This window comes from Mugil cephalus, chromosome 2, assembly GCF_022458985.1.
Source record: "Mugil cephalus isolate CIBA_MC_2020 chromosome 2, CIBA_Mcephalus_1.1, whole genome shotgun sequence".
Taxonomy (NCBI): Eukaryota; Metazoa; Chordata; class Actinopteri; order Mugiliformes; family Mugilidae; genus Mugil; species Mugil cephalus.
Genome location: NC_061771.1, coordinates 6727249 through 6752209, shown reverse-complemented (window position 1 = coordinate 6752209; position 24961 = coordinate 6727249). Strand labels below are relative to the sequence as shown.

General features: G+C 44.3%; 3 protein-coding genes and 1 long non-coding RNA gene across 5 annotated transcripts; 2 read left to right on the top strand and 2 right to left on the bottom strand.

Annotated features, from left to right (window-relative positions):
- The first annotated feature begins 19 nt into the window (after positions 1–19).
- Positions 20–873, top strand: rln3b (relaxin 3b). The gene is made up of 2 exons (XM_047579687.1): positions 20–275; positions 371–873. The coding sequence occupies exons 1-2, from the start codon at positions 101–103 to the stop codon at positions 649–651; spliced, it is 456 nt and encodes a 151-aa protein (XP_047435643.1). The 5' UTR covers positions 20–100; the 3' UTR covers positions 652–873.
- Positions 103–2401, bottom strand: LOC125004787. Its single transcript, XR_007112381.1, has 3 exons — positions 1939–2401; positions 429–549; positions 103–196 (listed from the first exon to the last, which is right to left on the bottom strand). It is a non-coding gene; the product is annotated as an uncharacterized LOC125004787 (long non-coding RNA).
- On the top strand, positions 1576–13111 carry LOC125004783 (transportin-2). Of its 2 annotated transcripts, none has more exons than XM_047579681.1 (24): positions 1576–1791; positions 2458–2557; positions 2833–2908; positions 3059–3208; positions 3421–3527; positions 3633–3766; positions 3858–3939; positions 4108–4230; positions 4316–4434; positions 4530–4590; positions 4705–4876; positions 5239–5391; positions 5501–5726; positions 5819–5990; positions 6095–6289; positions 7117–7275; positions 7693–7780; positions 7871–7969; positions 8064–8159; positions 8278–8353; positions 8738–8837; positions 8934–9008; positions 10199–10330; positions 10424–13111. In XM_047579681.1, exons 2-23 carry the CDS (start codon positions 2459–2461, stop codon positions 10304–10306), a joined length of 2670 nt encoding a protein of 889 aa, XP_047435637.1. In that variant the 5' UTR covers positions 1576–1791; position 2458; the 3' UTR covers positions 10307–10330; positions 10424–13111. The 2 variants fall into 2 exon arrangements, with proteins under 2 accessions (XP_047435637.1, XP_047435636.1); XM_047579680.1 differs by having other exon boundaries at positions 7687–7780; positions 10424–12075.
- On the bottom strand, positions 11882–23275 carry LOC125004785 (Na(+)/H(+) exchange regulatory cofactor NHE-RF2-like). Its single transcript, XM_047579686.1, has 6 exons — positions 22374–23275; positions 21755–22072; positions 17320–17511; positions 16668–16821; positions 16304–16584; positions 11882–16222 (listed from the first exon to the last, which is right to left on the bottom strand). Exons 1-6 carry the CDS (start codon positions 22578–22580, stop codon positions 16055–16057), a joined length of 1320 nt encoding a protein of 439 aa, XP_047435642.1. The 5' UTR covers positions 22581–23275; the 3' UTR covers positions 11882–16054.
- Positions 23276–24961: the final 1686 nt, after the last annotated feature.

Here is a 24961-nt window from a genome sequence, read left to right as displayed (position 1 = left end):
ATATAAGGTGGGGCGCAGTACCCAAAGAAACACAAACCACGGAGAGACTTCAGGAGATTTTCTGCCTTTGATATTCTTTCAGCATTTTTTCACTGTCATCATGTGGAAGGCAGCACTCTTGACCCTGGGCTTGTTGGTGGCACTGGTAGACAGGGTCAGGTCTAATGATGGTCATCCGTCTTTCTACGGGGTGAAACTGTGTGGGAGAGAATTCATACGAGCCGTCATCTTTACCTGTGGTGGTTCTCGCTGGAGGAGAAGTGTAGGAGACATGGGTAAGACTGTGTTTGTAATTTGATTTTCTATGATGTGCAGTGTTTTCCCAGAGTCAAACTGTGATACTCAGAGATTTGCTCTTTCTTTTGACTAGATGTTATTGGAGAAGAGCCCTTTGATCCCTGGAAGACAAATCCTGTCCCTCAGTTTACCAGTGAACAAGATTCTGCAGGTCCCCAGGCATGGAAAGATCAAACGTTGGACGCTGCATCTGTGGCAGCTGGATTCAGTCGCTCAGCTCGCTCGCCAGTCTTGGAGGAGGTCCTGGAGGCTCTACGGAGTGCAGATAGAAAAGGACGTGATGTAGTGGTCGGACTGTCCAATGCTTGCTGCAAGTGGGGCTGCAGCAAGAGCGAAATCAGTTCTCTGTGCTGAACCTTGTTCAGAGTTAGATTATAGTGGTTACGCATCTTGTCTTGTCTTTATTGGAGATTTTACATGATTCCTCAGTTTCTTCTTCTTACCATGCCACTTTCATCTAACTCATTTCCTACATGTGGAATAATACAGTGCATGAATGTGAATGTGTACTCAAAACCTGTTTGCTGTGATCATCACAGATTGATATATTTCTTTAATAAAGCTGTGTTGTTGGTATCAAACTCTCTCATTTCAAAAAAGACATACTGAAATGATCTTCAATGCCGTTCGCAACACTTCCACTTTTCTAAAACTGTTTCATAAGATATGTCAAGGATTTCGCAATTAAGGAAATGGTGGTAACAGTAAGTAAACAAGGGGGCCAGAGACTTTGTGGTTTTACAAGAGGATACAATATGACAGATTTACAATGCAGTGCTATTCAGGCCATTAACTCTGTGCCATACTACTTGTGAGGCTTTTATTACTGGAGTTCGGTTGTTCGTTTCAAGGTAAACATAGCATTGTTCTTCCCAGAGAGGCGAACAGACACATTGTCAACACTGAGTAATACTATAACTGATGTGATATTAGTTTTCCCTGATTTTTATGATATTCCATCGACATCATAATCCACACCCCACTGAGGCATTTCATGCACACCAATCACAGCAGTTAGACGCTACAGATATTGAAAATGGCGCCATCTGGTGGTCAGAAGCGAAACGCGATAAGAAAATAAATGCCCATTTATTGTTTTTTTTTTCATAATTACAAATTATCAGTGTCCTCTTACTATTTAGGTCAATTTTGAGAGAAACTTTATATTAATGCATGTGGTTTGTACGGCGGCAGTATAGTACAGTAACAATTATGCGGTACGTCAAGTTGTTTAGTTGTCTACGCGTTCTCTTTCTCCACTGCCTTCCCAGTACGGAAGCCGAACGTGATCAGACGGATCACCCGGCTTGATCGCAAGGAGGCATGCAATCTCTGTCCCATACCAGCTAGCATAGCAACCACACACATCTACCGAGACCAGAAGTTTGCTCGTAGAGACACGGATCGCAGTCATATTTTATTTAATGATAGTTGTTAAGGCATAGCTGCACTGTTGTCTATAGAAATATAGATCTACCACATCGGAGTGACCAGGTAAAACCTTTCGCGGCACTTTCAAGATGGTGCTAGCTAGCCATGCTACTGGTAGCTGCCGGGGCTTGATGTGCGGCTGTCCTGTTGTTCATATCAAGTTAATCCAGTGGCGTTGTCTTTGTTGCTCCGATTACTAACACAACTTACTTTTGCAACGCGGCATGGCGTCCGGATGTAGTCGATGTTAGATAGAGTTTTGCAATCTGTGACTCGGTTACGCGTCTAACATCACAGCGATGCTAAGCTAGCTTGCTAGCTCTGTGTGCCAGACATTTGCGCCTGTGCCGTCTGGGCCTCATGCAGAAATGGCTCTTCGGCTCGTAGCTGGTGTGGCTACTTATTAATGCCGCTGACCACAATTGGCCACACTTATGCGATTAATGGTTAGAAACAGAAAATGGTTAGAAACACCCGTGCTTCAACGGCACTGGTTAACTCTATTGTGTCCAAATATTTACGACGAATGCATTATTTAGTCTAAAAATAAGATTCAAAAAGGACGAGTTGATTGTACACAAGCATTTGACGAGTTGTTTTCATTAAGACAACTTAATGTAGTGGGTATTTTGTGGTTTACTTTTGCGCGTTTCGAGCTGTAACGTAACTTAGTGCTGAGGTTATGTTTCCAGCACATGGTTGTTAAACTGGTAATGTGTTCTCTTACAGGATGGAATGGCAGCCAGATGAACAGGGTCTGCAGCAAGTGCTCCAGCTACTCAAGGACTCCCAGTCTCCAGACACGGCCACACAGAGAGCTGTGCAGGAAGTATCCTTACATCTGGCTGCGAGCTTGAGCTTGACAGTGAGGGCGAGAGGAAAAGGTGTGAGATATTGCCTCCCCCATGACAGCTTGTGTGTTAAAGTAGATGGGAATGAAAACTGACTGCGTGCGCTGTCATGAGCGCCTTTCATCGAATGAGCCTCAGTGATTAACTCCGCATTTCAAATGGTAATCAGGAACACAAGGTATATGAGGTTGTGTGGTTCTTATTTTGTTGCTACGTGGGTGTGGATGGTTGAAGTCCTTAACAGATACTGCAGAAACTGGAGCAGCTTAACCAGTTTCCAGATTTCAACAACTATCTAATTTTTGTCCTGACGAGCCTCAAGTCTGAAGGTGAGTTTTTGCATTTTGCAGACAACAGAACTGTTTCGTTATTTATTGAGAGTACTTTTAAACTTTGTCTTGTGTCCTGCAAATATTTTTACATCCAAGTTCTTCCTTCCTGCATTTTAAAATGTCTTTTAATTTGCATTCCCCCTCAAGACGAGCCCACTCGCTCTCTGAGCGGTCTCATACTGAAGAACAATGTAAAGGCTCATTACCAGAACTTCCCTCCCAACGTGGCGGACTTCATCAAACGAGAATGCCTCAACAACATCGGAGACCCTTCACCGCTTATCAGAGCCACGATCGGTGGGTGTCTGAATGAGAAAGGAAAGCTTGAGAAAGGAAAGCCTAGCATCAGCTGTATTTTCTAGCTAGTGTGAGTCAGACTAGTATGTAGGAGGTTGAGTTTACGAGGTAATGCGGCTATGTGGAAGCAAGAGTTGCACTTTCAAAGTGTTTTAAATGACGAGTTATCAGTTACCCCTGAGTTTTAATTGGTGTCCGTCTTCATTGTTAAGGCATTCTGATCACGACCATAGCCTCTAAAGGAGAGCTGCAGACTTGGCCTGAGCTGCTTCCTCAGCTCTGTAACCTGCTCAACTCAGAGGACTATAACACCTGCGAGGTCAGGCTCACACACCTGCACACACACATCTGTTGATATGTTAAAGTGATAACATCATATTTTACTTCCAACACTTTATCTTTTGTCTCTCTCCCTCCCACTCAGGGTTCTTTTGGAGCACTGCAGAAGATCTGCGAGGACTCATCCGAGCTGTTGGACAGTGATGCTCTGAACAGACCTCTCAACATCATGATCCCCAAATTCCTCCAGTTTTTCAAACACTGCAGCCCCAAGATCAGGTCGGTGAAATACTCGCTGTTGTGTGAACTCATCTCTGCATCCATCAGTCTTAGACTCTCCCCGTTAAAACGTGCTTGCCTTCTTCCTCAGGTCTCACGCTATAGCATGTGTGAACCAGTTTATCATTGGCCGAGCTCAGGCTCTGATGGATAACATTGACACTTTTATCGAGGTGAGGTCTTGGTCTCTCTTTTGAGACAGTTACGTTGCTTCAAACAATCTCCATCACCAGGCATGTCTCCTAGTCTATATAGCTGCATCAAAGTGGAGAAATTGCCAGAGCAGGAAAAGAAAAAAATCACTTCTTCCTCCGTCCTCATTTCATCTTTTCCCTCTCCAGAGCCTGTTTGCTCTGGCTGGTGACGAGGACAGCGAAGTGCGGAAGAACGTGTGCAGGGCCCTTGTGATGCTGCTGGAAGTCCGCATTGACCGCCTCATCCCACACATGCACAGCATCATCCAGGTGAGATGTCACCCCAGTTAACAGACTCTGTCTGGCTTTTCCTTTGCTGTCCTCCTCACAGTCATCCGTTGTTGTTTGTCTCCAGTATATGCTGCAGCGGACACAGGACCCAGATGAGAACGTGGCTCTGGAGGCCTGTGAGTTCTGGCTGACTCTGGCTGAGCAGCCCATCTGTAAGGAGGCCCTGTCTGGTCACTTGGTCCAGTAAGTGCTCGCGTGTCAACAGAGCAATGGAGTTAACTGATGACGAGATGATTACAGCCACGTATTAATCTGCTCGTCCGTCTCTTTTATTCCAGACTGATCCCAATTTTGGTGAATGGGATGAAATACTCTGAGATAGACATCATTCTTCTAAAGGTTAGCCACCTCCGGTCAAGTCCCACCCCGCAAACCCTCTGCCCTGTCTCTTCTCGTGTTTTTCCGTTTGGCTGTCCCTGTCCCACTTTGACCTTTACCTCCGTTGTCCTCTAGGGTGACGTTGAAGAGGACGAGACGATTCCAGACAGCGAGCAAGACATCAAGCCTCGCTTCCACAAGTCCCGCACTGTCACCCTGCAGCACGAAGGAGGGGAGGACGAGGAGGGGGAGGACATCGACGAAGATGAGGACGACGACGATGACACGCTGTCTGACTGGAACCTACGTAAGTTGTTCACATGCAGTTACAGAGAGCTTTACAAAGGAAAAAGAAATAAAACAAAGCGTATAGTGGTAAAGTCATTAAGTTGTAAGGAATATTATTTCTTTTCTTGCCTTTTGGCTACTGCTTTCTTTCCAGTTCAATGTCTGTAAATTGTGTTCTGATTAATATTATTAGTACTGTAAACTTGAGCCTTAGATAAAAAGCAGATTTCGACATTATTCTAACCTTGTGACATTGTAACTATCTGAAGCGGCATGATGATAACGAGCGTTCTTTTCTGTAGTTGTGTCCCTCTGTGCTGCATTGCAGCAGTTATTGCAGTGACAAAGTCTTTAACTCTGACGGGGGCTTCCTCCTTTCAGGGAAGTGTTCGGCTGCAGCTCTGGACGTTCTTGCCAACGTGTTTCGTGAGGAGCTGCTGCCTCACCTCCTGCCCCTGCTCAAAGGCCTGCTTTTCCACCCCGACTGGGTCATCAAGGAGTCTGGCATCTTAGTGCTGGGGGCAATAGCTGAAGGTGAGACATGGCACAAAACTGCTGTTAAAATACACTAGTTGCTTTTTTCTTCCTATTTCCTATTATATTAAAATGAAAATTTAAATGTGGAAATGTTTTCTCCTTCCAGGCTGCATGCAGGGCATGGTACCTTACTTGCCAGAGCTCATCCCCCACCTCATCCAGTGTTTATGCGACAAGAAGGCCTTGGTGCGCTCCATCGCCTGCTGGACCCTCAGCCGATACGCCCACTGGGTTGTCAGCCAGCCCCCTGACGCTCACCTCAAGCCTCTCATGACCGAACTGCTCAAACGCATCCTGGACGGCAACAAAAGAGTGCAAGAGGCGGCATGCAGGTACGGCCCTTACTGCTAATGCATGCAGCTCTCCATTAACTGCTCACTTCCCGCGCACGCGGTCTCTTTACGAACGATCTCTTTCGCTGCAGCGCCTTCGCCACCCTGGAGGAGGAGGCCTGCACGGAGCTGGTGCCTTACCTGAGCTTCATCCTGGACACGTTGGTTTTTGCTTTTGGGAAGTACCAGCACAAGAACCTGCTCATCCTGTACGACGCCATAGGAACCCTGGCAGACTCCGTGGGACACCACCTCAACCAGCCGGTGAGCCCGAGAGTCGCACGTCCACGCTCATTTACAGCCCCGTGTCAGCTTTTATTTGCTGCCCAAGAGCAAATTAATCCCGGGCGAAACTGTTGTGATTTCAGGAGTACATCCAGAAGCTGATGCCTCCGCTGATCGCGAAATGGAACGAGCTGAAGGACGAGGACAAGGATCTCTTCCCCCTCCTCGAGTGTCTGTCGTCTGTAGCCACGGCGCTGCAGAGCGGCTTCCTCCCCTACTGCGAGCCCGTCTACCAGCGCTGCGTCACTCTGGTCCAGAAGACTCTGGCTCAGGCCATGGTGAGTCCGGCGCACTGGTGCCAGGTTTATGGTTCTGCGTCGCATCTGCGCTGTAACCTACATAGTAGCGTCTCCCTCCTAGAAATGTAACTGCATGTCACAGCCAAGCAGACTACAACAGTTGGGATGGGTCCAAAATCCATTTGTCATCCATGTCTCTCAGTGGCAAGCACAGAAAATTCTTCCTCCTACACACCATGTCCTCGGATCTCTTTATTTTGTGTGTTGTAGTGATTTAATTGAAAGTAACAGTAGTTGTAGCCTGGCACGGCTTGACTCACTTCTGATCAGAACACGAGTCTGGTGACACGCTGTGCAGATTTCATTACAGGCCGTGTTTAACCAGTGCAGAGAGAAACTTACCCCAGCACACAGTTAACTACAGTCTATAGTCCTAAAACTATAGTCCTACAACCAATGGCAGCCAATTCAGGGTTAATAAATTCTCCTTAATGGCACTCAGACAACGTGTGTGACTGCATCTCCTCTGTCCTGCACCACATAAAGTCTGCCCAAATGATTTGATTGGTCCAGTAAATCTTTGCCAGAGATTCCAGACCAAATTTCTCCCATAAAAATATTGTAGCGCGCTGACTAACAGAACACAGTGAACCATCCCCCAAGTATAAATGCTCACCACAGCGCTGGCTCATTGTAGATCCCCTGCAGGGCTGTATACCAAGCTTTACTCACATGGACTTTGCTCAGGCACATTTTTATTTTTATTTTTTTTTTTATTATTTTTAATTTTTTTCCCTCTGCTTTACATAAATGGAGCTTGATCCCACTCTTCATTGTCTCTCCCTTCTCCTCTGTGTGCGTCTCAGATGTACAGTCAGCAGCCGGACCAGTATGAAGCGCCTGACAAGGACTTCATGATCGTGGCCCTGGACCTTTTAAGTGGCTTAGCTGAGGGACTCGGGGGCCATGTGGACACCCTGGTGGCCCGCAGTAATATCATGACCCTGCTCTTCCAGTGCATGCAGGTGAGGAGAGCCTGCGTGTGTCTAAGCGGATCTTAAAGCTCCAGTCCAGTGTCTCTATGTTCATTTATTTACATCCCTCTTTAGAAGTTTTCACTTGTCGTTGGTGGAATCAGATATGTTTCACAAGGGTTCAACTGTGGAACCACACAGATGTTTTGATTCTGAATTAGCCACAGGAAATGCTCTATATTTGTCACAGGGCTTCCCGTCATTTGAGCGCTAACGGTGCGCCTGCAGAATGACAGTTTTTTTTTTTTTGTGCTTGTAGTCAGCTCCTCGTTGTGTTTTAAGTTTATTCCTGAACGCAGTGAAACGAGGAGAACCTTGAGCTGTAAGAGGAGCTGATAACATGTCCTTTAGGTCTGACGAAGGTGTGTGTTCACATCTCTCTTCGTCTCTCTGCCTCTTTTGTCCCAGGATACGATGCCCGAGGTGAGGCAGAGTTCGTTTGCTCTGCTGGGCGACTTGACCAAGGCCTGCTTCCCCCATGTCAAACCGTGCATTGGTAACCGTCTCATTGTATCAATCGCTATTCGGCAAAAAAATGTCCAATCGTCGCCCCTTTTCTCAGCCTAACGCTGTTTTTGTCCCTCAGCTGAATTCATGCCGATCCTCGGAACAAACCTGAACCCAGAGTTCATCTCTGTCTGCAACAACGCCACCTGGGCCATAGGAGAGATCTGCATGCAGATGGGTGAGTGAGCCCCAGCTCAGTCTTTATGGTGCGGTGCTGTGAGGAGAGTGTGAGATCCTGTGTGTCTCACTCTTGCTTTTTTCTGCTCTGTCAGGAGTGGAGATGCAGCCATACATTGCAATGGTTCTGAACCAGCTGGTTGAGATTATCAATCGGCCCAACACTCCCAAGACTCTGTTGGAGAACACTGGTAAATGAAAACGCATACGTTTACACCGTAACACCAGCATGCATTTGTTTTTCCTAGCATACCTACACCTTGGCAAGTGAGTGTAGATTCAAACTTTCTTATCTGCGTCCTCTTCCAGCAATCACCATCGGCCGACTGGGCTATGTGTGTCCTCAGGAGGTTGCTCCCATGCTGCCACAGTTTATCCGACCATGGTGAGAGACAATTTTAGTCCATTTTTTCCTCTCTTTTTTTCTATGACAAACCATGTTGGGGTTGGAATTTAATTTGCAGCGCATATAGAGTCGGCATCCGCCATATTTCTCACAGTTGACACATAAGCTCTGCTTGTTCTTTCTTTTCTCAACTGTGGTTAATGCGGTTTCGGATGCTTGCAAAGACGCATTTGTGTCTGAAGCTTTTTTTGTCATCACACAGAACACGGCGTTAGTGCGGTGTTCGCAGTCATTTCCTAAAATGACTGGAATCAGTTGTGCGAATGAAACAAAGTGTGAGATCTTTTAAAGTAACGAGTAAAAGCCGTCCCGCACCCGGCGATGCGACGGATGAAATTTTAACTGGGGGATTTCACTCTGCAGGTGCACGTCTCTGAGGAACATCCGGGACAACGAGGAGAAAGACTCGGCCTTCCGTGGGATTTGCATGATGATTGGCGTGAACCCTGGAGGTGTGGTGCAGGTGAGGCGTTGCGCCCTTCAGGCACCGAGTCACTGCCTTCTCTAAGCGCACAGATTATTTTGGTTTTCACGTCTCCTTCCTGTGTGCGTTGTTCAGGATTTCATCTTCTTCTGCGATGCGGTGGCCTCCTGGGTGAATCCTAAAGACGACCTGAGAGACATGTTCTACAAGGTGAGGGTCCAGGTCATGTTGCAGAGCGAGGTCTGGTGCTGCCACACTGTGTGTGTGCACACAGTCTAAATGTAAACAGTACTAAACCTGTTAATATTGTCCATTTCTTTTTTTTTTTCTTCATTAGAGACAAATATCAAGATCAGCTCATAAACACAGAAAACAATCACTTTCATTATACGCTCCTGAAATATATTATACTTAACTGAAGCTTTAAGAATATGTATATTTACATCAACACTGAATTTGTCCAGCAGAGAAATATGTGCAAACATCATGCAGCACATTGTGGCACTTGTTGTGTTACTTACATGTGACTCAGTCTACGGCCCCAAACCTCAAACCTAGTATTAACAACTGACCAACTCCAGATCCATTTTTTGAACACACCCAAGATGCTTTGAGGCAGAAATTTGAGATCAGATCACTGGGACCTTTTAGGAGTTTGTTCTGGCCCAGTAGCTTCTTGTGTTTAATTAGCTTTGTCAGGAATACCGAACTAAAGTAAGACAGCAGTTCCACGTGCACATGATTTTTTTGTATAAATTAGAAAATCGGAAAAAGTGACACGTGCACGGAAGCCAAGATTGAAGGTAAATTATACGGACGCCACAGAATGATGAAAGGAGCAAGGCTGGTCTTTTTCTATTTACTCCTAAATCAGATTCTGATATTTCCGGAGTTTGGGGCTAAAATCTTTTTCCAGATCTCTAAACTCACTGACGTCTGGTCGGATAAATAAATAACTGGCGTCGATGCCTGATGCCCAGATATGACGTTTCAGTGACGCAGACCACAGCGGCTGTGATTGGTCCAGAAATCCATTTCCTCGTGCGCGTCTGTGCGGCTCAGACCCCTCTCTCCATTTTAACCCTACACACGTTCTGCTTAGAGTACGGTGCTGCAGGCGTTTCAGCAGAAGTAAGATGAAGCTCGCCATTGTTTGAAGCACACAGAGAAACTGAACGCGGCCGACTAGCGTTTAAGTAGCATAATTACAGAACAGCGCTGACACACCAGCACGCAAGTGTAAATGTTTACAGCTCGGAGTGTACGAAGTGTTCGTCCTTCAACGCCCCCTCTTTCTTTTAGAGTAGATTCATTAGTTCATTCTGCCTTCTCAGCGTTGTAGTGTTTTTTTTTTTTTGAAATGCACTAAAAATGTGCCGTTTTCTGCCCCATTTCCAAAGATCCTGCACGGTTTCAAGGAGCAAGTCGGGGAGGAGAATTGGCAGCAGTTTTCAGAGCAGTTCCCCCCACTGCTGAAGGAAAGACTGGCAGCCTGCTACGGCGTTTAGACACTCTCAAGACACACCCAAGAGGTAATACCCGCCCCCACGCCCGCCCCAGACCGCGTTCCTCAAAGCCAAAAGCGCAAACTGTGGCTAACTTTCTGTCCGTCTCTGTCCTCCCAGGTGAGCCGGCTGGAGGAGGGTGAATGGGAAACTCATCCATCTGTGTATTGCACTGCCCTGATCTGGGGGGAGGGAGAGGGACGCTATTGGCCGCTCCCCCTGATGGACGGCCCCCACGCCCTATGTGTTTGTCCATAGAGGGAGGGTGGGCGGGTGGGAGGGAGGGACAGGGGGACACCTCTAGATTAACTTGGCAGGGACCCGACACAGAAAAACTAACTGGTAGGGACAGATAGAAGAGAGAGACAGAGAGAAGGACTCGGAGGAGGAGACGAAGGGGGTAGAGATGTTGGGAAGGAGGGAGGCAGGGAAATAGACCAGCACAGAGAAAGTTCAGGGAAAGCGAGGGAGGGGGAAATTAATAACGAGGCAGGGAAAAGGAGCCACAGAAAGGTCTGTTACTTGGCTGGGAGGACAGGGACAGTTGAGATTTTAATGGGATTCTTAAGTGTAACCGATAGCTTGACTGACAGACAGACCAACGTACACAGACTCACACATAAACTTGCACATGCTGTACATGCAGTACATGGAACAGACTGTGGGTGGCACTATTATTTTGACTTTTTGAGACCTGCTACATGTAGTTAGGGACAGACAGGTGTCTAACTCTGTTCATTTTCTGGGTGGTATCTTTCTTTTCCCGGGGAATAGGATTCAATTTAAATTACTTCATCCGTAGTCACTGAACTCTACTTAACTGTAAGATAATCTCGCTATCCTCATCTATGTTTCCTACCTTCATTCTGACCAGAGTGCTGCTTCACAGAGCTATCCATCTATCGGACATATTCCTGTCACATGTTCTACCTGATCAATCGAGAGAGCGAGAAGAGAGAAAAAGAGAAAAGAGCAAGCGTCTTTCCTTGTAGCTTCACAGAAACCATTCCTCTAGGAAGGGAGGATTAGGGCTAACACATTTGTTTTCTCACCAGAGGGGGAGGAAATCATACAAAGAAAATCACATCCTTAGTTGTCTCTTTGCGGTTTTGTGTGCGTATGTGTGAGTGTGCGTGCGCGTGTGCATGTGCAGTTTGTAAAACCCTTACTTCGGCATTCTGTGTTAACAGTGCGTGAAACATGTATTGTTTTTGATATGGTACCGAGCTAAAACTTGACTCCCACCGCAATGTCCTTGGCACCTGTTAACTGTGACCAAGTGTGTGTGTGTGTGAGTGAAGCGTGTATGTGTTTGTCTACATTCGTACTGATATCCATTTGATGCCATATCGATATCTTAAGTAAAACAGTGATTGGCAGTGTCATTGTGATCTTTATAATGTTTTAAAACTGGTCCATATTATTATAATTTTTTTTATTTTATTGTTTATTTTTTTGTTTATTTTGTTTTGCTGCTACTGATGAATTTTGTTTCTATATTGGACTTAAATTCGCACACTTAACACAAAAAATTGAATTAATGCTATTTTCAGTGACTGTTAAGTTGTTTTTTTGCACTTTTTATTTTATTTTACCGTTTTCATTTATTTTTTTTTTGTAAGGATTTATTTTTTAACCTCACCCATATGATATGTCTTGACCCTAATGTCAGTGTTTGTCATACTGTGTTGCACTGTGAAATTAAGTGTCTATGACTGGCAAAAATATCCCAATACTAAATGGCAAATAAAAACAACTTTGTGAAACTGCGACTAATCCGCACTTTTACAATGACTAACCTTGCCATATTGCTGAGGTGTGTGCGTGTGTGAGAGAGATCCTTGCATGAGTATGCGCGCATGAGTACCTTTTTTTTTTTTACCTATGAGCATGTTTTAGAAAGTTAGCTCCGTTCATATAATGTGTGCACAGTAGGAGTGCAAGTTCATTTTATTTTTTTTTTAAAGGTGTCCGTAGCCTGCCCTGGCCTACCTTGTGTGCATGCTCTATGTCTGTGTTTCCCACTGTGTGAATGTGTGTGTGTTTGCGTGTGTGTGTGCTGTAGTGTATATTTCAGAGCATATTTTGGAGTGATTGCCCTTTACACGCCAACACACCACCTCGAATTCGCAACCAGAAAGATAGCACGGTACGCTTAACAAAAAATAAGAGCTAGGACACTGCCAAAGAGCAATAGCCACTGAAATTTATGACGCAGACGGTAAGCCAGGCCGCTCCGTAAGTACCGTGCTGATGTAGAAGTACAGAGACAGCAGGGCTTTTTATGGTTAATCATAGTTAATAATTGATTACAGGGATCTATATTTTTATGTCGATAATCTGCCAGTGTTTTGCAGCGTGTGGACATTTGGAAACAGTCGTTGGCACTTGATTAGACCCGGACTGTGACCTAATCTCATTAGTCGCTTAAAATACAAGACAATCTGAAAACCCAGTCTAATTCTATTTCCATGGTTCAAAGCTTGCACAAGAGAAAGCTAATTTTGGTGTTTATTATTATTTTTATTTTTTTTTGTAATTGGAAGATCAGTGTACATTTTCTTAGGATGATACAGTCGTCTGCTTTCAGTGATGGAACACGCTGAGTTTTAAGGGAAGGAAGGGAGAACGGGCGTCTTGAATAGAAGGAGTGTCTTTTTCTAAAGTGTTTATATAATGAAAAGCATGATATTGTTGCGATGCGGCAGAAAGACTTTGGAACTTTTTGTTTTTCTGTGGATTGCTTTCGCCAGTCGTGTTCCCTATTATTTTGAAGGCGGGAATGGAAATAAAGTGCTTTTGAGTCTACTCCATGATTTACAGATTGTGTGTTAGAGTCTCTTAAAAACTCAGCTGGATTGTGGATTCTCGAAATAAATCACGTCATGCATGCTGAAGGATGGTTGTTGTAGTTGCCCGTCCGCTGTCTTTTGTCAAGAGATGAAGGGCTAGGATGCCTCTAAAGTAAATACCCAAATCACTAAGACATACTCTGATCAGGGCCAGATTTTGGTGGCTGGACAACTGGGTCACAGCATCTCCAAAGCTGCAGCTCTTGTGGGGTGTTCCTGGTCTTCAGTGGTACCTGTCAAAAATGGTCCAAGGAAGGAAAGGCGGTGAACCGGCAGCAGAGTCACGGATGACCATGGTGCATTGATGCACCACAGGGGGAGACAATCCAAAAGATGAGTTACCGTAGCATTAATTAAAGATGATGCTGGTTCTAGAAATGTGTCACAACACACAGTGCATCACAGTACGTTCTGTACAGGGCTGTGTAGCTGCAGACACATCAAGGATGTCCCATGCTGACCCCTGCCCACTGTCTAAACTGCCTACAATGGACATGAGAACATCAGAACTGGATCAATATAGCAACAGAAGAAGATGTTCTGGCCTAATTATGCACATTTTCTCTTGTATCTTATATGGTTACATTTGTGTTCACCGTTTACCTGGGGAGCACATGGTACCAGGATGCACGATGGGAAGTCGCATGGAATCCCGGAGGCAGTATAATACTTTTGTCAATGTTTTCCAAGAAGACCTTGGGTCCTGCCGTTCTTGTGGATATTACCAACAACTTAAGAATCGCTGCAGCCCATATACACTCTTTCATGGAAGCAGAAATGAGTTCAAGGTGTTGACCTGGCATCCAAATTTCCAAGATCTCAACCCAATCCAACATCTGTGGGACTTCACAACATTCAAGACTTAAGGGATCTGCTGCGGCTAACATCTAGGAGCCAGAAACCACGGCGTACCTTCACATGTCTAGTGGAGTCCATGCCTCGACGGGGTGGGTCTATTTTTATGGAAAAAGTGGTCATAATGTTATGGCTAAGTAAGGTTATGTCATTAGTGATTTTTCACCTCACACAATGTTTGGACTGCCTGTGCCCTTTCTGAAAAGCATCCGAAATAATGTGGAAGACTCACACACTCGGCTTTTGACAGGCCACTTTTCCCCTGGAAGGGATTCATTTCCAGTCAGAGGATCAAACTCTCATATGGTTTGATCTTCTCCATAGGAAACATCTCCCTGAGTCAACTCTTCAAAGCCAGTCTGAGGCCACACAAATAAGAGACAGAAATCTCCCACAAGCCACAAATCGGATCCATCCTCCAGCAAACGGCATAATTACAGGCTACTGTTACGCTGCAGAGCATCATTCAGTCCCCGCCTTGGAATTACCCACTTACCCTGGAGCTTGGGATGGTGCTGTGACAGGAGAAAGTTCAGGATAATCCTTCACTTGAGATCACCTGATGTATCATATACAACAGCAAATACTAACAGGACACTTCAAAATCTGCATCTGAAACCGAAAATGTAACACTGCCGGTGTTATTTTGAGAGGTAAAACACGTAGGCCACTTAATGTCTAGATATGGTTTGACCGTAAAACTGATTGTTTATATCATTAATAGCAACTGGAGTCTTGAAGACGGTTTCACCTCTCATTCAGGTAGATTGTTCAGTTCTGAATGACTGGTGAGGAGTTTAGGTTGTGCCCACCTAAAACTCGTATAGCTAGCTGTTGACAACCACACTGAGGAGTGTGTTTATTAAGGAGAACTTTGAATAAACACAATAAACCCCTGTGCTCTTAAAAGCCCAGCAAGACACTGAAACAGACTTGTTCACCCCAAAGACAGTGTAGTTTGTAACGTTCAGGGCAGGGTACAATGTACTTGTACATTAGGAAACGAGACAACCACTTCCCAAATGCATGGTTCAACACAAGACAGTCAGTATTTCAGGTGTGGACTCTGCTGCTGATACTAAAGACGCTGCCAATTTGGGGCTTTTGTTAGGACCCCTTAATATACAGAGATTGTGGCTGAACACCTGAGCAGGTTGTGACATTCAGAAGAAAATATGTCATAGTAACAATGTAAATTTAAGTGTCAGCTGAGTTTAAAGGCTGTTTGAATGTGCGGGTGCAGGTAAGGTTTAAAGGCCCAGGAGTCAGCCCACTGTCACCGGCTGCTCAGTTAAATCATTTAACATGAATACCACAGAAATACTCACCCCACTGCTGCCACATTTCACCATGTATTGATAACTCACACTACTATTGCATTTTACTGATATTCTGAAAGTTTATTTTACATTGTGGAGAAAATTACAATACAACAAATATCCAGACGGTGTTAAGTTCTAGTCAACTACTTGTCTTTGAAACATTTTTCTTTCCAGAAATGACTCTGGGACATTTCAGAGAAGCACCGAGGTGATCCAACATAATTTATTTTATAACTTAGCCTCAGCCATGAGCTCCAGTGAAATATGACCTAATTGCATATGACCTAATACGAGAAAAAGAAAATCAACAAGTAAATACATCAGTGACTATTCCAGGACTATTACCTTATTGCAAATCTATAAAACATGAAACTGTTATTTGAAATGAATAAAATGACATTATTTTGATTATCTGTAGGAAGTTCATCCCAAATCTGACGAAAGCTACTGATATCACAGAAGCATAGAAGCTGTCACAGACTCATAGTTGGGGCTCTGAAATAATTTAAAAAAGAGAAACTTGAGCATGTCTTTGTCCTTACAGATACTGTAAATGCAGACACCTAGAAAATACTATTTGATATCGTACAATATATTTAGACACAGAAATAAATTTCAGAATGACTAAAGCATCCTCCTCCATGCTTCTACAAGATGGTGTTTATGATTTGAATTACGATATTACTCTTCAGTTCTTTGTGCCTTTTTCATCTTTTTTTTGGTCAGAAGTTGCTGAAGAGCTCTTGTTTCTTGCTCCAGTCCATATGGGGCGCTCTCTTCTTGTTGCGGTTGGCGAGGACCTTTTGTTTTGCCTCAGCAGCTGTGGGGCTCAGACGCAGGCCACTGTCCATAAAAGGGTCTGGAATATGCCTGTCATCCTCATCGGGGACCTAGAGCACACACAAACAGATGCACTTAATGCTCTCATTTTCCCTCAGAGTTCCCGTCACAGTTCACTGCCTCTCTCTCACCTGGAAGCTCATGTCTGAGCTGCTGATCTCTGACTGGGTGGTGGAACTTCTGGACGACTGGGACGCTGAGCTCCCGTTGGTCCACGATTTCGGAGACGGGTTTGTGATGGGGGATGAGTTTGTGATCGGAGACGAGTTTGGGATGGGGGACGAGTTTGTGATCGGAGACGAGTTTGTCGGAGACGAGTTTGTCGGAGAGACGTTTATGATCGGTGGATCTGTGGCAGGTAGTTCAATGGTGGGTGGGATGCTTTCTGTGGCTGTGTCATCCACATACACCTCTGTGAGACAGTACACAGCAATAAGCAATCACTCTGGAATAATGGCAACAGCTGTGTGTGTGTGTGTGTGTGTGAGAGCATACCTTTAATGTGGCTGACAGTCGGTGTGATTCCCAACCTATGGAAAAGCTCATCCGTCTCCTGGTCTACCACTAGGAGGCGTACTTCCCTCCCTCCTGCTCTGATGAGTCCCACCACCTCCGAGTGCCTCAGGCCCTCTACGGTCACTCCATTCACCTGAGACAGAGAAAAGGGGAAACATCAGATGGAATAGGAATTATGGAAGAAAGATGAAGAGCGGAAAAGAGTCGACAGATGTAATGAGTCAGGGTCGAGGCACAGTTCAGAGAGTAGACAAAACACAACAGGAGGTACAGTATGAGTAGTCAAAAAGATCAGAAGAGATAGAATCTGGGATTTGAGAGGGAACTGATTTGCATGATGTCCTTTCCCGCCCCCACTCGATATTAACCTCAGACAGAGCAATGGAAACAAAGTCTCACTCTCTGCGAGAAGCGCATATCCGCAAATCTGACAAACAGAGACACAGATACGTGTCAGCATGATAAAAAAACTCAACCCCTCCACTAAACCTTTATTCAGTACTATCCAGTATCCATGTCTTTTCTTCCTTCCCTCGTTTAAACAACACCATTCTTTCTTGTCCAATCTAAAACATAGTTTACCTGATGATATCCCATATTCGCAGTTTATTTTGATGTGTTTTAGCCGTACCTCCACTAGTCTGTCTCCAGACCTGATGCCTGCACTCTCAGCAGGTGAGTCGGAGTCCACGGCACGTACGAACTGTCCACCCTTTGCCTTATCGCTGTGCAGGTTGAAGCCATAGCCGCTCTCTCCCTTCACCAGGTGACATAGGCGGGGAAGGAGCTCGGCCGTTGGCTCCGGTGAAGGCTGGGCCTGCAGCTGTAAATGGGGACGAGACAACAATAAAGCTGAGAAACGTTGCAGAGGAAAGTCTGTCTGTAGAGCTGGAACAAATAATCTGAGGGTTACCAGTTTCAGTACGAGGACTCTTTGTTGGCCTCATAATCAGTGCGGATTTTCTTTTCAAGGTGTCTTTCCATCTGTTTCCATGTGAAATCCAACCCCACATACTGTATATACATAGATTAACAAGAAGAAGGCTCTTATAAGCCTCTTATAGAGACCATTAAAAAAAAAAAAGTGTATAGAAAGTGTATAGAATTGAGCATGTCTACATACAAATGTACAAAGACTATAAAGTCCCTTTAAACTAAAATACTATTGTCTGAGTTTGTGATGTTTTTATAGATTAAACAACAATGTTGTCTCAGCATCGTGCAATCAGCTCCTAATCCTGGCCATGAAAACGGCGTCTGAACAAGGACACAAACAAAAACCTAACAAGATGTCCTCAACAACGCTGGGATTTGTTACAAACCTGTTGTATTGGATTGCGTTAGACTGCGTAGGTTAGGGCTGGGCAATAACTCAGCATGGCATATCAGTTTCCAGCACAATTGTTTCTTGACAATATGAACATATCATGTTATCTTCTGGACTAAATTCTGCTGTTCTAATCAGTGTTTTCTTGTAAAAAATTAACATGACGAATTATTAAAATTTGGTGCATGCACATGTGAGATGTGAATCTAGATCATTCTGTTTGCAAATGTTCCATTCATTTAACTAAGTTTTTGTGTTGCATTCAGCTCGGTGGTGTGGCTGCGCTAAGAGGTCATCCGGAGAAAGTGGCTGCTATGATGAGCCGGTGGTCTCACGGCTGAGCAGGGTAGGCTAAGTGGATCTACCCGAGTGACATTAAGACAAATCCTGACCCTAATGTCCGAAGACAGGACCTGACACATTACATGGCTAGGCTACCTGCCCAGACTATGCCTTGTATTACTAGTTGCGTGCTGGCTGTGTGTGTTTTCTTGCATTAGTTCCTGTCCTGAGGATAACCCTGAATACAGACTGTCTGAACACACAGCTGTGACAGCACCTTCATGGGTAAGCTGACCTGAGGGCTTCCACACAGACCTCTCTGTCCTTTCTGCTCCATCAACAACAGACTGAATGTAACACACACACACACACACACACACACGGAGAGAGTGACCACATCATGTGTATGAATAATAACATAAGTGTAGCAGAGAACCTTTTAGGACATAGTGCTAGCTGCATTCATGGAGCAGAGCCCCTTGGTGACTGATCGCCATGGTGACATCGAAATCCCTGTTTATGTGGCCTGTTTGCTATATTTGTCATGCTGGCCCAAATTAATGGACACCCACAGGCTGACCTGGAAATATCTAAGCTGATCTGCTTAAAGACCTCAAGTGTCCCTTCTATAAAATATTTCCATGTCGTGATCAAAATCAAAAAAAAAAAAAAAGTCACTTACTCCTGAAACAAGGAGTGGATTAAAGCAGTTTGTTGACGGACACCGTATTGTCTGAAATTTCAATAACCAGTTAGTTTTGTGAGTCATTTTCAAGCTAGAATGTCCAAACAGATCCAGAATTTAAAATTTTCTTTTGTTTGACTGTGAAACAAGTATCTTTGTTCTGTTGTGTATTGACAAAACACACGATCTGAAGATGATTTCCAGGAATTATCTCTCAGTTTTCTGGCATTTGATACATTAAACAATCAAATGCGTAAATCTGAGCGCTAATCAGCCATGGACGTCACTCAATAACTGCGATTAAATATCATAGTATCTCTGATGTAGACTATATCACTCATATGGCTGGAGATGACGGCACTCTTCACTTTATTTTCTACCATCTTCATTGTCTCTTGAAAATACTATTCAAGATTTTGAAACCATTTTGCAGACAATTCAGTGAAACACCACTAATATAAAGGAAAACCAAATAGTATATTGTTCTCATAAGCTTGAAAAAAACATAGTTTTATTTAACAAAGACGAGTGAAGTGTGAGTATGTGTGCATGTGCACCCGCGTGCATGTGTGTGATTAAGCAAGACCACTGCTCGACTGTGATATCACGCAACACGATTGCATAAGTCTGCTGCGTGAGGGCATTTGCTGCCATAATAACATCATGCAACAATGAAATTGCGTCTGTATTTACATGTACGGTGTGGAGAATGTCAATCACAAGACGAATGGCACAGAGGTAGGAGAGGTCGACTGTGATTACGTGTGTGTCTTGTTCGTGCTTCCTCATGCAAAGGCCTTCGCCTGGGATTAATTTGCCATAATGGTTCTCTAATCAGAGCTCCTGAATTACTGGCCCTAAATAATCCCTCACGTACAAAAGCACTTTGGTCAATTTTACTAAGTGATTTACTCAGTCAGAAATAAATGTCTACTGAATAGGCAGAGACCAAATTACTTCAAGTGCAAGTGTATAGTGCAACTAGAGAGCATTAATTGTGTTAATTTTGTGGCCTCCGGGGAGACTTCATGAAGCAGATTCTAAACAAATACCTCCTCTGACGGGATATTTAAGGGTGCTACGTTGGACACGGTTTCACTATATGTCATCCATTGAAGCTGCGGTCTGAGCCCTTGTTCCTTACGTAACTATGTTGCACAGGCGCTGATCTTATTGTGCTTAACGGTGTTTTATGTGACCCTTTAACTGAGAAACACAGGCATGATGGCGAGTAAGGGGCCGCCTGTATTTACTCTGCCTTCAGCTAAACAGACGGCAGTTTGACGTGAGCCGCTGGTCCCGAGGAGCTTTGTTTGAAACCCAAACAATGGAGCCGATCTCTGAGATCCTGTTCCTCGATTGTTTCTGGAACCGGACTGGCATTAAGATGTCACAGTGATGTTTGGTGGGCACCTGTGAAGGTGTATTTTTTCCCACAATACACGCTCTGAAAAAAAGCGTTTCTTGGTTATATGTAATCCTTATGTCCTATCTGATGTCTGAGGTGTTGAGGGTTCCACAGCAGAATAATAAGACGTTGAGCTGTTGAGTTCACAGTTTGGTGTTAAAATCTGATCCCTCCCCTGTCTGCTTTGTAAATTTATCTGAGCGAGACACTCAAAGGCTGATTGACAATCCATTAAAAAGAGGCTCAAAAGAGAAAAAATATATAACTTTGCGGATAAAGAGGGATCAGACTAAAAATGTTTTATTACCCTTTAACTCTTCATGTGACTTTTCATATCAACCCTGCTGTACTTGATCATTAAAACTGAATAACCTAGTCTATAGGAAATCTCTCAGTGAAGTGCAGGGTTTACACCTCCACCTGGTGCTCACACTATCACTCCATCTTGCCAATATGATCATTCACACTAACAAAACAATACCCACAGTACTGTTTGTTGTTTGTGGAAACACAGTGGCTTTAGCTGAGCTTTGTTCCGTGGGAACAACCCAACTTTTGAATGTCGACTCTCAGTACGAACCTAGTGACAGCAGTCTTTTAATACAATGTGTATTTTAAGGGTTCACACCTTTCAGAGACAACAGTCGCTTGTAAACGGATGTAACAGTGGGTTGTCATTCTATCTGAATAGATTTGTGACTGACAGGAAATGAAAGGACAATTACTGTAAACCTGTGGATGCATTGTGAGGTTGAGGATCTGACAAATCATAATTAAATGCTGCAGTCACTCTTTTATTCACAATTTAATTTGCATTTCCTGCAGACTATCCTGCACTATGGAGGACTTTACAACTTCGTTTTGACTGGAAATGGCAAGTAAAAAGTGTGCTGTTTGTGCACCTGTGCAGGTGTCAGCACTCAAATCAGTGGACTGAGACAGATATCGAATGAATACCTAATCCGTTGTTCTAAATCATTTCTTTTCTGCCTTCATTTTTTGATATTTGATATATATTGATATTTGTCTCTCCTTCTCACGGCAATAGAAACGTCTGTTAAAGTCACTGGGATTTTCCCTCCTGTTTAGAGAAGTCACCAGACTCGTTCCAGTGCAACTTCTGCTGGACTGAATCCAGACAGCAGGCCGGCCAATTCCAGATTAGTGCTCTACAGACATCAGGTGTCTCTCACTCTTCACACAGTAACCCACTAGTTAACTGCAGCCATGCAGAGTGACCAAACCAACTGTTCCACCTTCAGAATGTTTCTCTCTGTTCTAGTAACGCAGAGACAGTGTTCCTTACAGCGTTCCTCTACTGTGCATGACGCCACAAATAAGATCCACTTGACGTCTGCCCTTACCTCTGTGTCGGTTGCTGTGCTTGATGTCACCGAGGACCTCTTGACCTTGTCTTGCGTGATCATGCATGTGGGGGACGCTGCAGGAGTATAATTAAATATGTATGTGTGATTGGGTTTGGGCGACAGGGAGGAATTCTCTCTAGGCAGGGGGGAAGCGGCTGGCGTGGGTGCTGGAGAAGGGCGAGGGGAGAAGGTCCCCATCTCAATGGCCAGCTCCTCTGTGCAGGCCAGGCCCTGGCTGTGGAGGAACTCATCTGTCTCTCTGTCCACCACCAACAGTCTGGTGCGGTGGGGCACCTCACGAATCCGGTTTACCACCTGCACAGAGGAGAGAAGAGTGGCTGTGAGAAACTGGACTCAGTGTTTTGTTTACTCTGAAATGGCCTGTACAACACATTTTTTATGCAATGACAAAGACACCCAGTGATTCCCATTACACAGGACTCACACTGACCCATTTCAGCCCCTCCTTCTCTTCCTTCTCTTCAGGCAAGGGAAAAAGTGGTCTAACAGGTATACAACTCATTGTTTGTACCTCTGAGACTTTGTTTGACTGTCTTTGCTCGTCTCAGTAATTTCCAGTTGTTTCTAAAATGTTATTTATCAAGCCATCACTCACCTGATGATGAGTTTCTTTCTCCACATTCTCCCCATTCACCTCCACCAGTCGGTCTCCGGGTCGCAGCCCGGCCAGGTCAGCGGAGGAGCCGAACTCCACTTTGCGGATAAACTGTCCGCCTTTATTCCGCTCACCGTGCAGGTGAAACCCATAACCGTTCTCTCCTTTGGTCAGGAAACACAGCCTAGGTCTCAACTCGAATTCCATCCCAGCGATTCAAACAGGGAGAAACGGGTCAAAGTGTCTCAGGAGAATAAGCAGGTGCTTGGTCCAAGAGCTGTGGAAAGTAGCTGGCTCTTAATCCAACGTACGGCTGCGCGCTTCAGTGACCAAAAGATCATCATGATTTAGCATCATGGGAATCTCTTATAATGCACAGTTTTCTGAGAGCACACATCAAAAACTTATTAGCTAAAACTAATGAGGAATTAATCCATCGTGTGAGCTCCGCGGGCGCGAATATGAATGCGTAAATGTCGGTGCGCAATTTGCGTAAAACAGTGGTCAGAAAGGCTAAATCCCGTCCAATAATCCGATAGATCAGAGATTAGAAGGCTTTTGCTCGCACGTAACACTTAATTCTCCTCGTCGGCTCCGTGTGTGTCCTCCTGTCCGACCCGGTGAAAGTGAAGAGGCGTCAGCAACAGATGCCACTGTCCCCCTCAGCGCACACCTGACGGAGCGCAGCTACGCTTTGCAGCAGATCACATGGCTGTTAGAAGTTACTGAGATATCAGCACGTTTCATTAATAAAATCGGTCCACAGAAGTGAAACAAATTTTCAAATGTCGAGATACTGGCTCATTTTACAGTCCCCCAGAGAGGCAGAAACTCACCACAGGCAGCGGAGTTGAAACCAGACTGACTGTGACCTGAGAAAGGAAATCTTCCTCATCCGTCATGTGGCCCTATCTTCATGATAATAGGACGGTTGCGTCAAAGGGGATTCAATGTGTCACGAAATGCAAGCTTTCGTTGGGAGACAAATATTTGCGGAAATGTTGGTTTGGCTGTCCTCCATGAATCTTTGCGCTGAAATTTACCTGAGAAAAATCCACAAAACTACAGGTACTACAGTACATTTAAGCAATTCAACACATTAAAAAACGAATAATATACACAGTTTGGAAGCAAGATCAAATTTGTACATAAACTACCATAGTTGCACTGGTGTACTTTGCAACATTTATTTTGTTGCAGAGTGTAACCAATGAAACTATGGTTATTCACAAGACACTTTTAGAATTCTATAATTATCAGGTATGGGACTTTTTCTTGCTTAGACTTTGCTTTCTTCAAAGTAACTTCCTCTGGCTTTAACAACAGCATGACATATACCAGGGATATTTTTATGCACACTCAAAAGAGTTAAAGTGATTAATCCAAATTGTGATTTATTGATTTTTTTTCCACTTTTGCACTTTAGTTGTGACTCTTTCAGATCTTGTCGACCCTAAAACTAAGCCCTTCTTTTCTTTTGCTGACATTTATTCAGCAGTGGTCTGGTAACATTCATGTACACCTAAAGGTAAATTGAGGATTTGATGCTTATCAATAAAAGTCTGATCGTGCAGTAAATACATAGAACTCATGCCTGTTTTTGAGAAAGGCACTGTGAACTGAAACTTGAAGTTGCTTCCAAACCTTTGGCCTGTAGTGTACATTTAAAGACTATACTAAAAATAGTGTAATAATAATTGGAGTCATGCGTTTTTTTTTCTTAGCGATATCTCCTCGTTTTTTTATATTGTGAAAATATGACTCCTTTTAACCAAACAAGTCTGTTGTTATTTAAAACCAACCAGCTTATTCACACTGGGATATATTTTGTCACATTTACTGTATTTGCATTTTTCTGCGTCACAGCATGTGTGTGTCTTCTGTTTGACCAGGTTTGGAAGGTTTTCGTCACTGTTCAGAATTTGCTCAACATTTGCTCCAGCAGAAGAAATCAAGGGAATCCAAGCGCCTGAAGGTAAATTGCTCTGCAAGAACAGAAATTGAAGTGAAGCAGCCGCAACACTTTTCTTTCAGAGCGGATTCGTGTTTAAATACCTCCACCTGTGTCTGTAATATCAAGTGGCTCTCAGACACACAGTGCAGAGTAAGCTGCTCAGTCACTGAACACTACAGTAGCACACGCTGCAGTGAGCATGTGCACGTATTCCAGTGTGCACAGTGTGGAAGACTTTGGAAGAAATCTTGAAGTAGTTTAAAAATGGATCTAACTAACATAAAAAAGACTGTTCTATTTCAGTGTCCTGTTTTATGGCCTGTTCCTGTTATAACACACCTAATACTCTTTTGGACAACTATTCAGAGTAACAAGATCTAGCTCTGTATTGTAATTGTTCAAAAAAGCTGAAAAGCAAAAAAATATTGTGCCCAGTGTACAAGAAAATCAAAGGTGTCATAAAACAACAGTCTGCTGCTGTGCTGCATGTTACAGCCCATCTGCAGAAAAATGGTTGTTCGCTCTCTGTGTTAGCCCTTTGATGGACGGCTGACCTGTCCAGGCTGTATCTCACCTTTCGCTCCTGACGACCGGCACCTGTAACCCTCGGCCCCGCTCAGACCTTGGATTAACA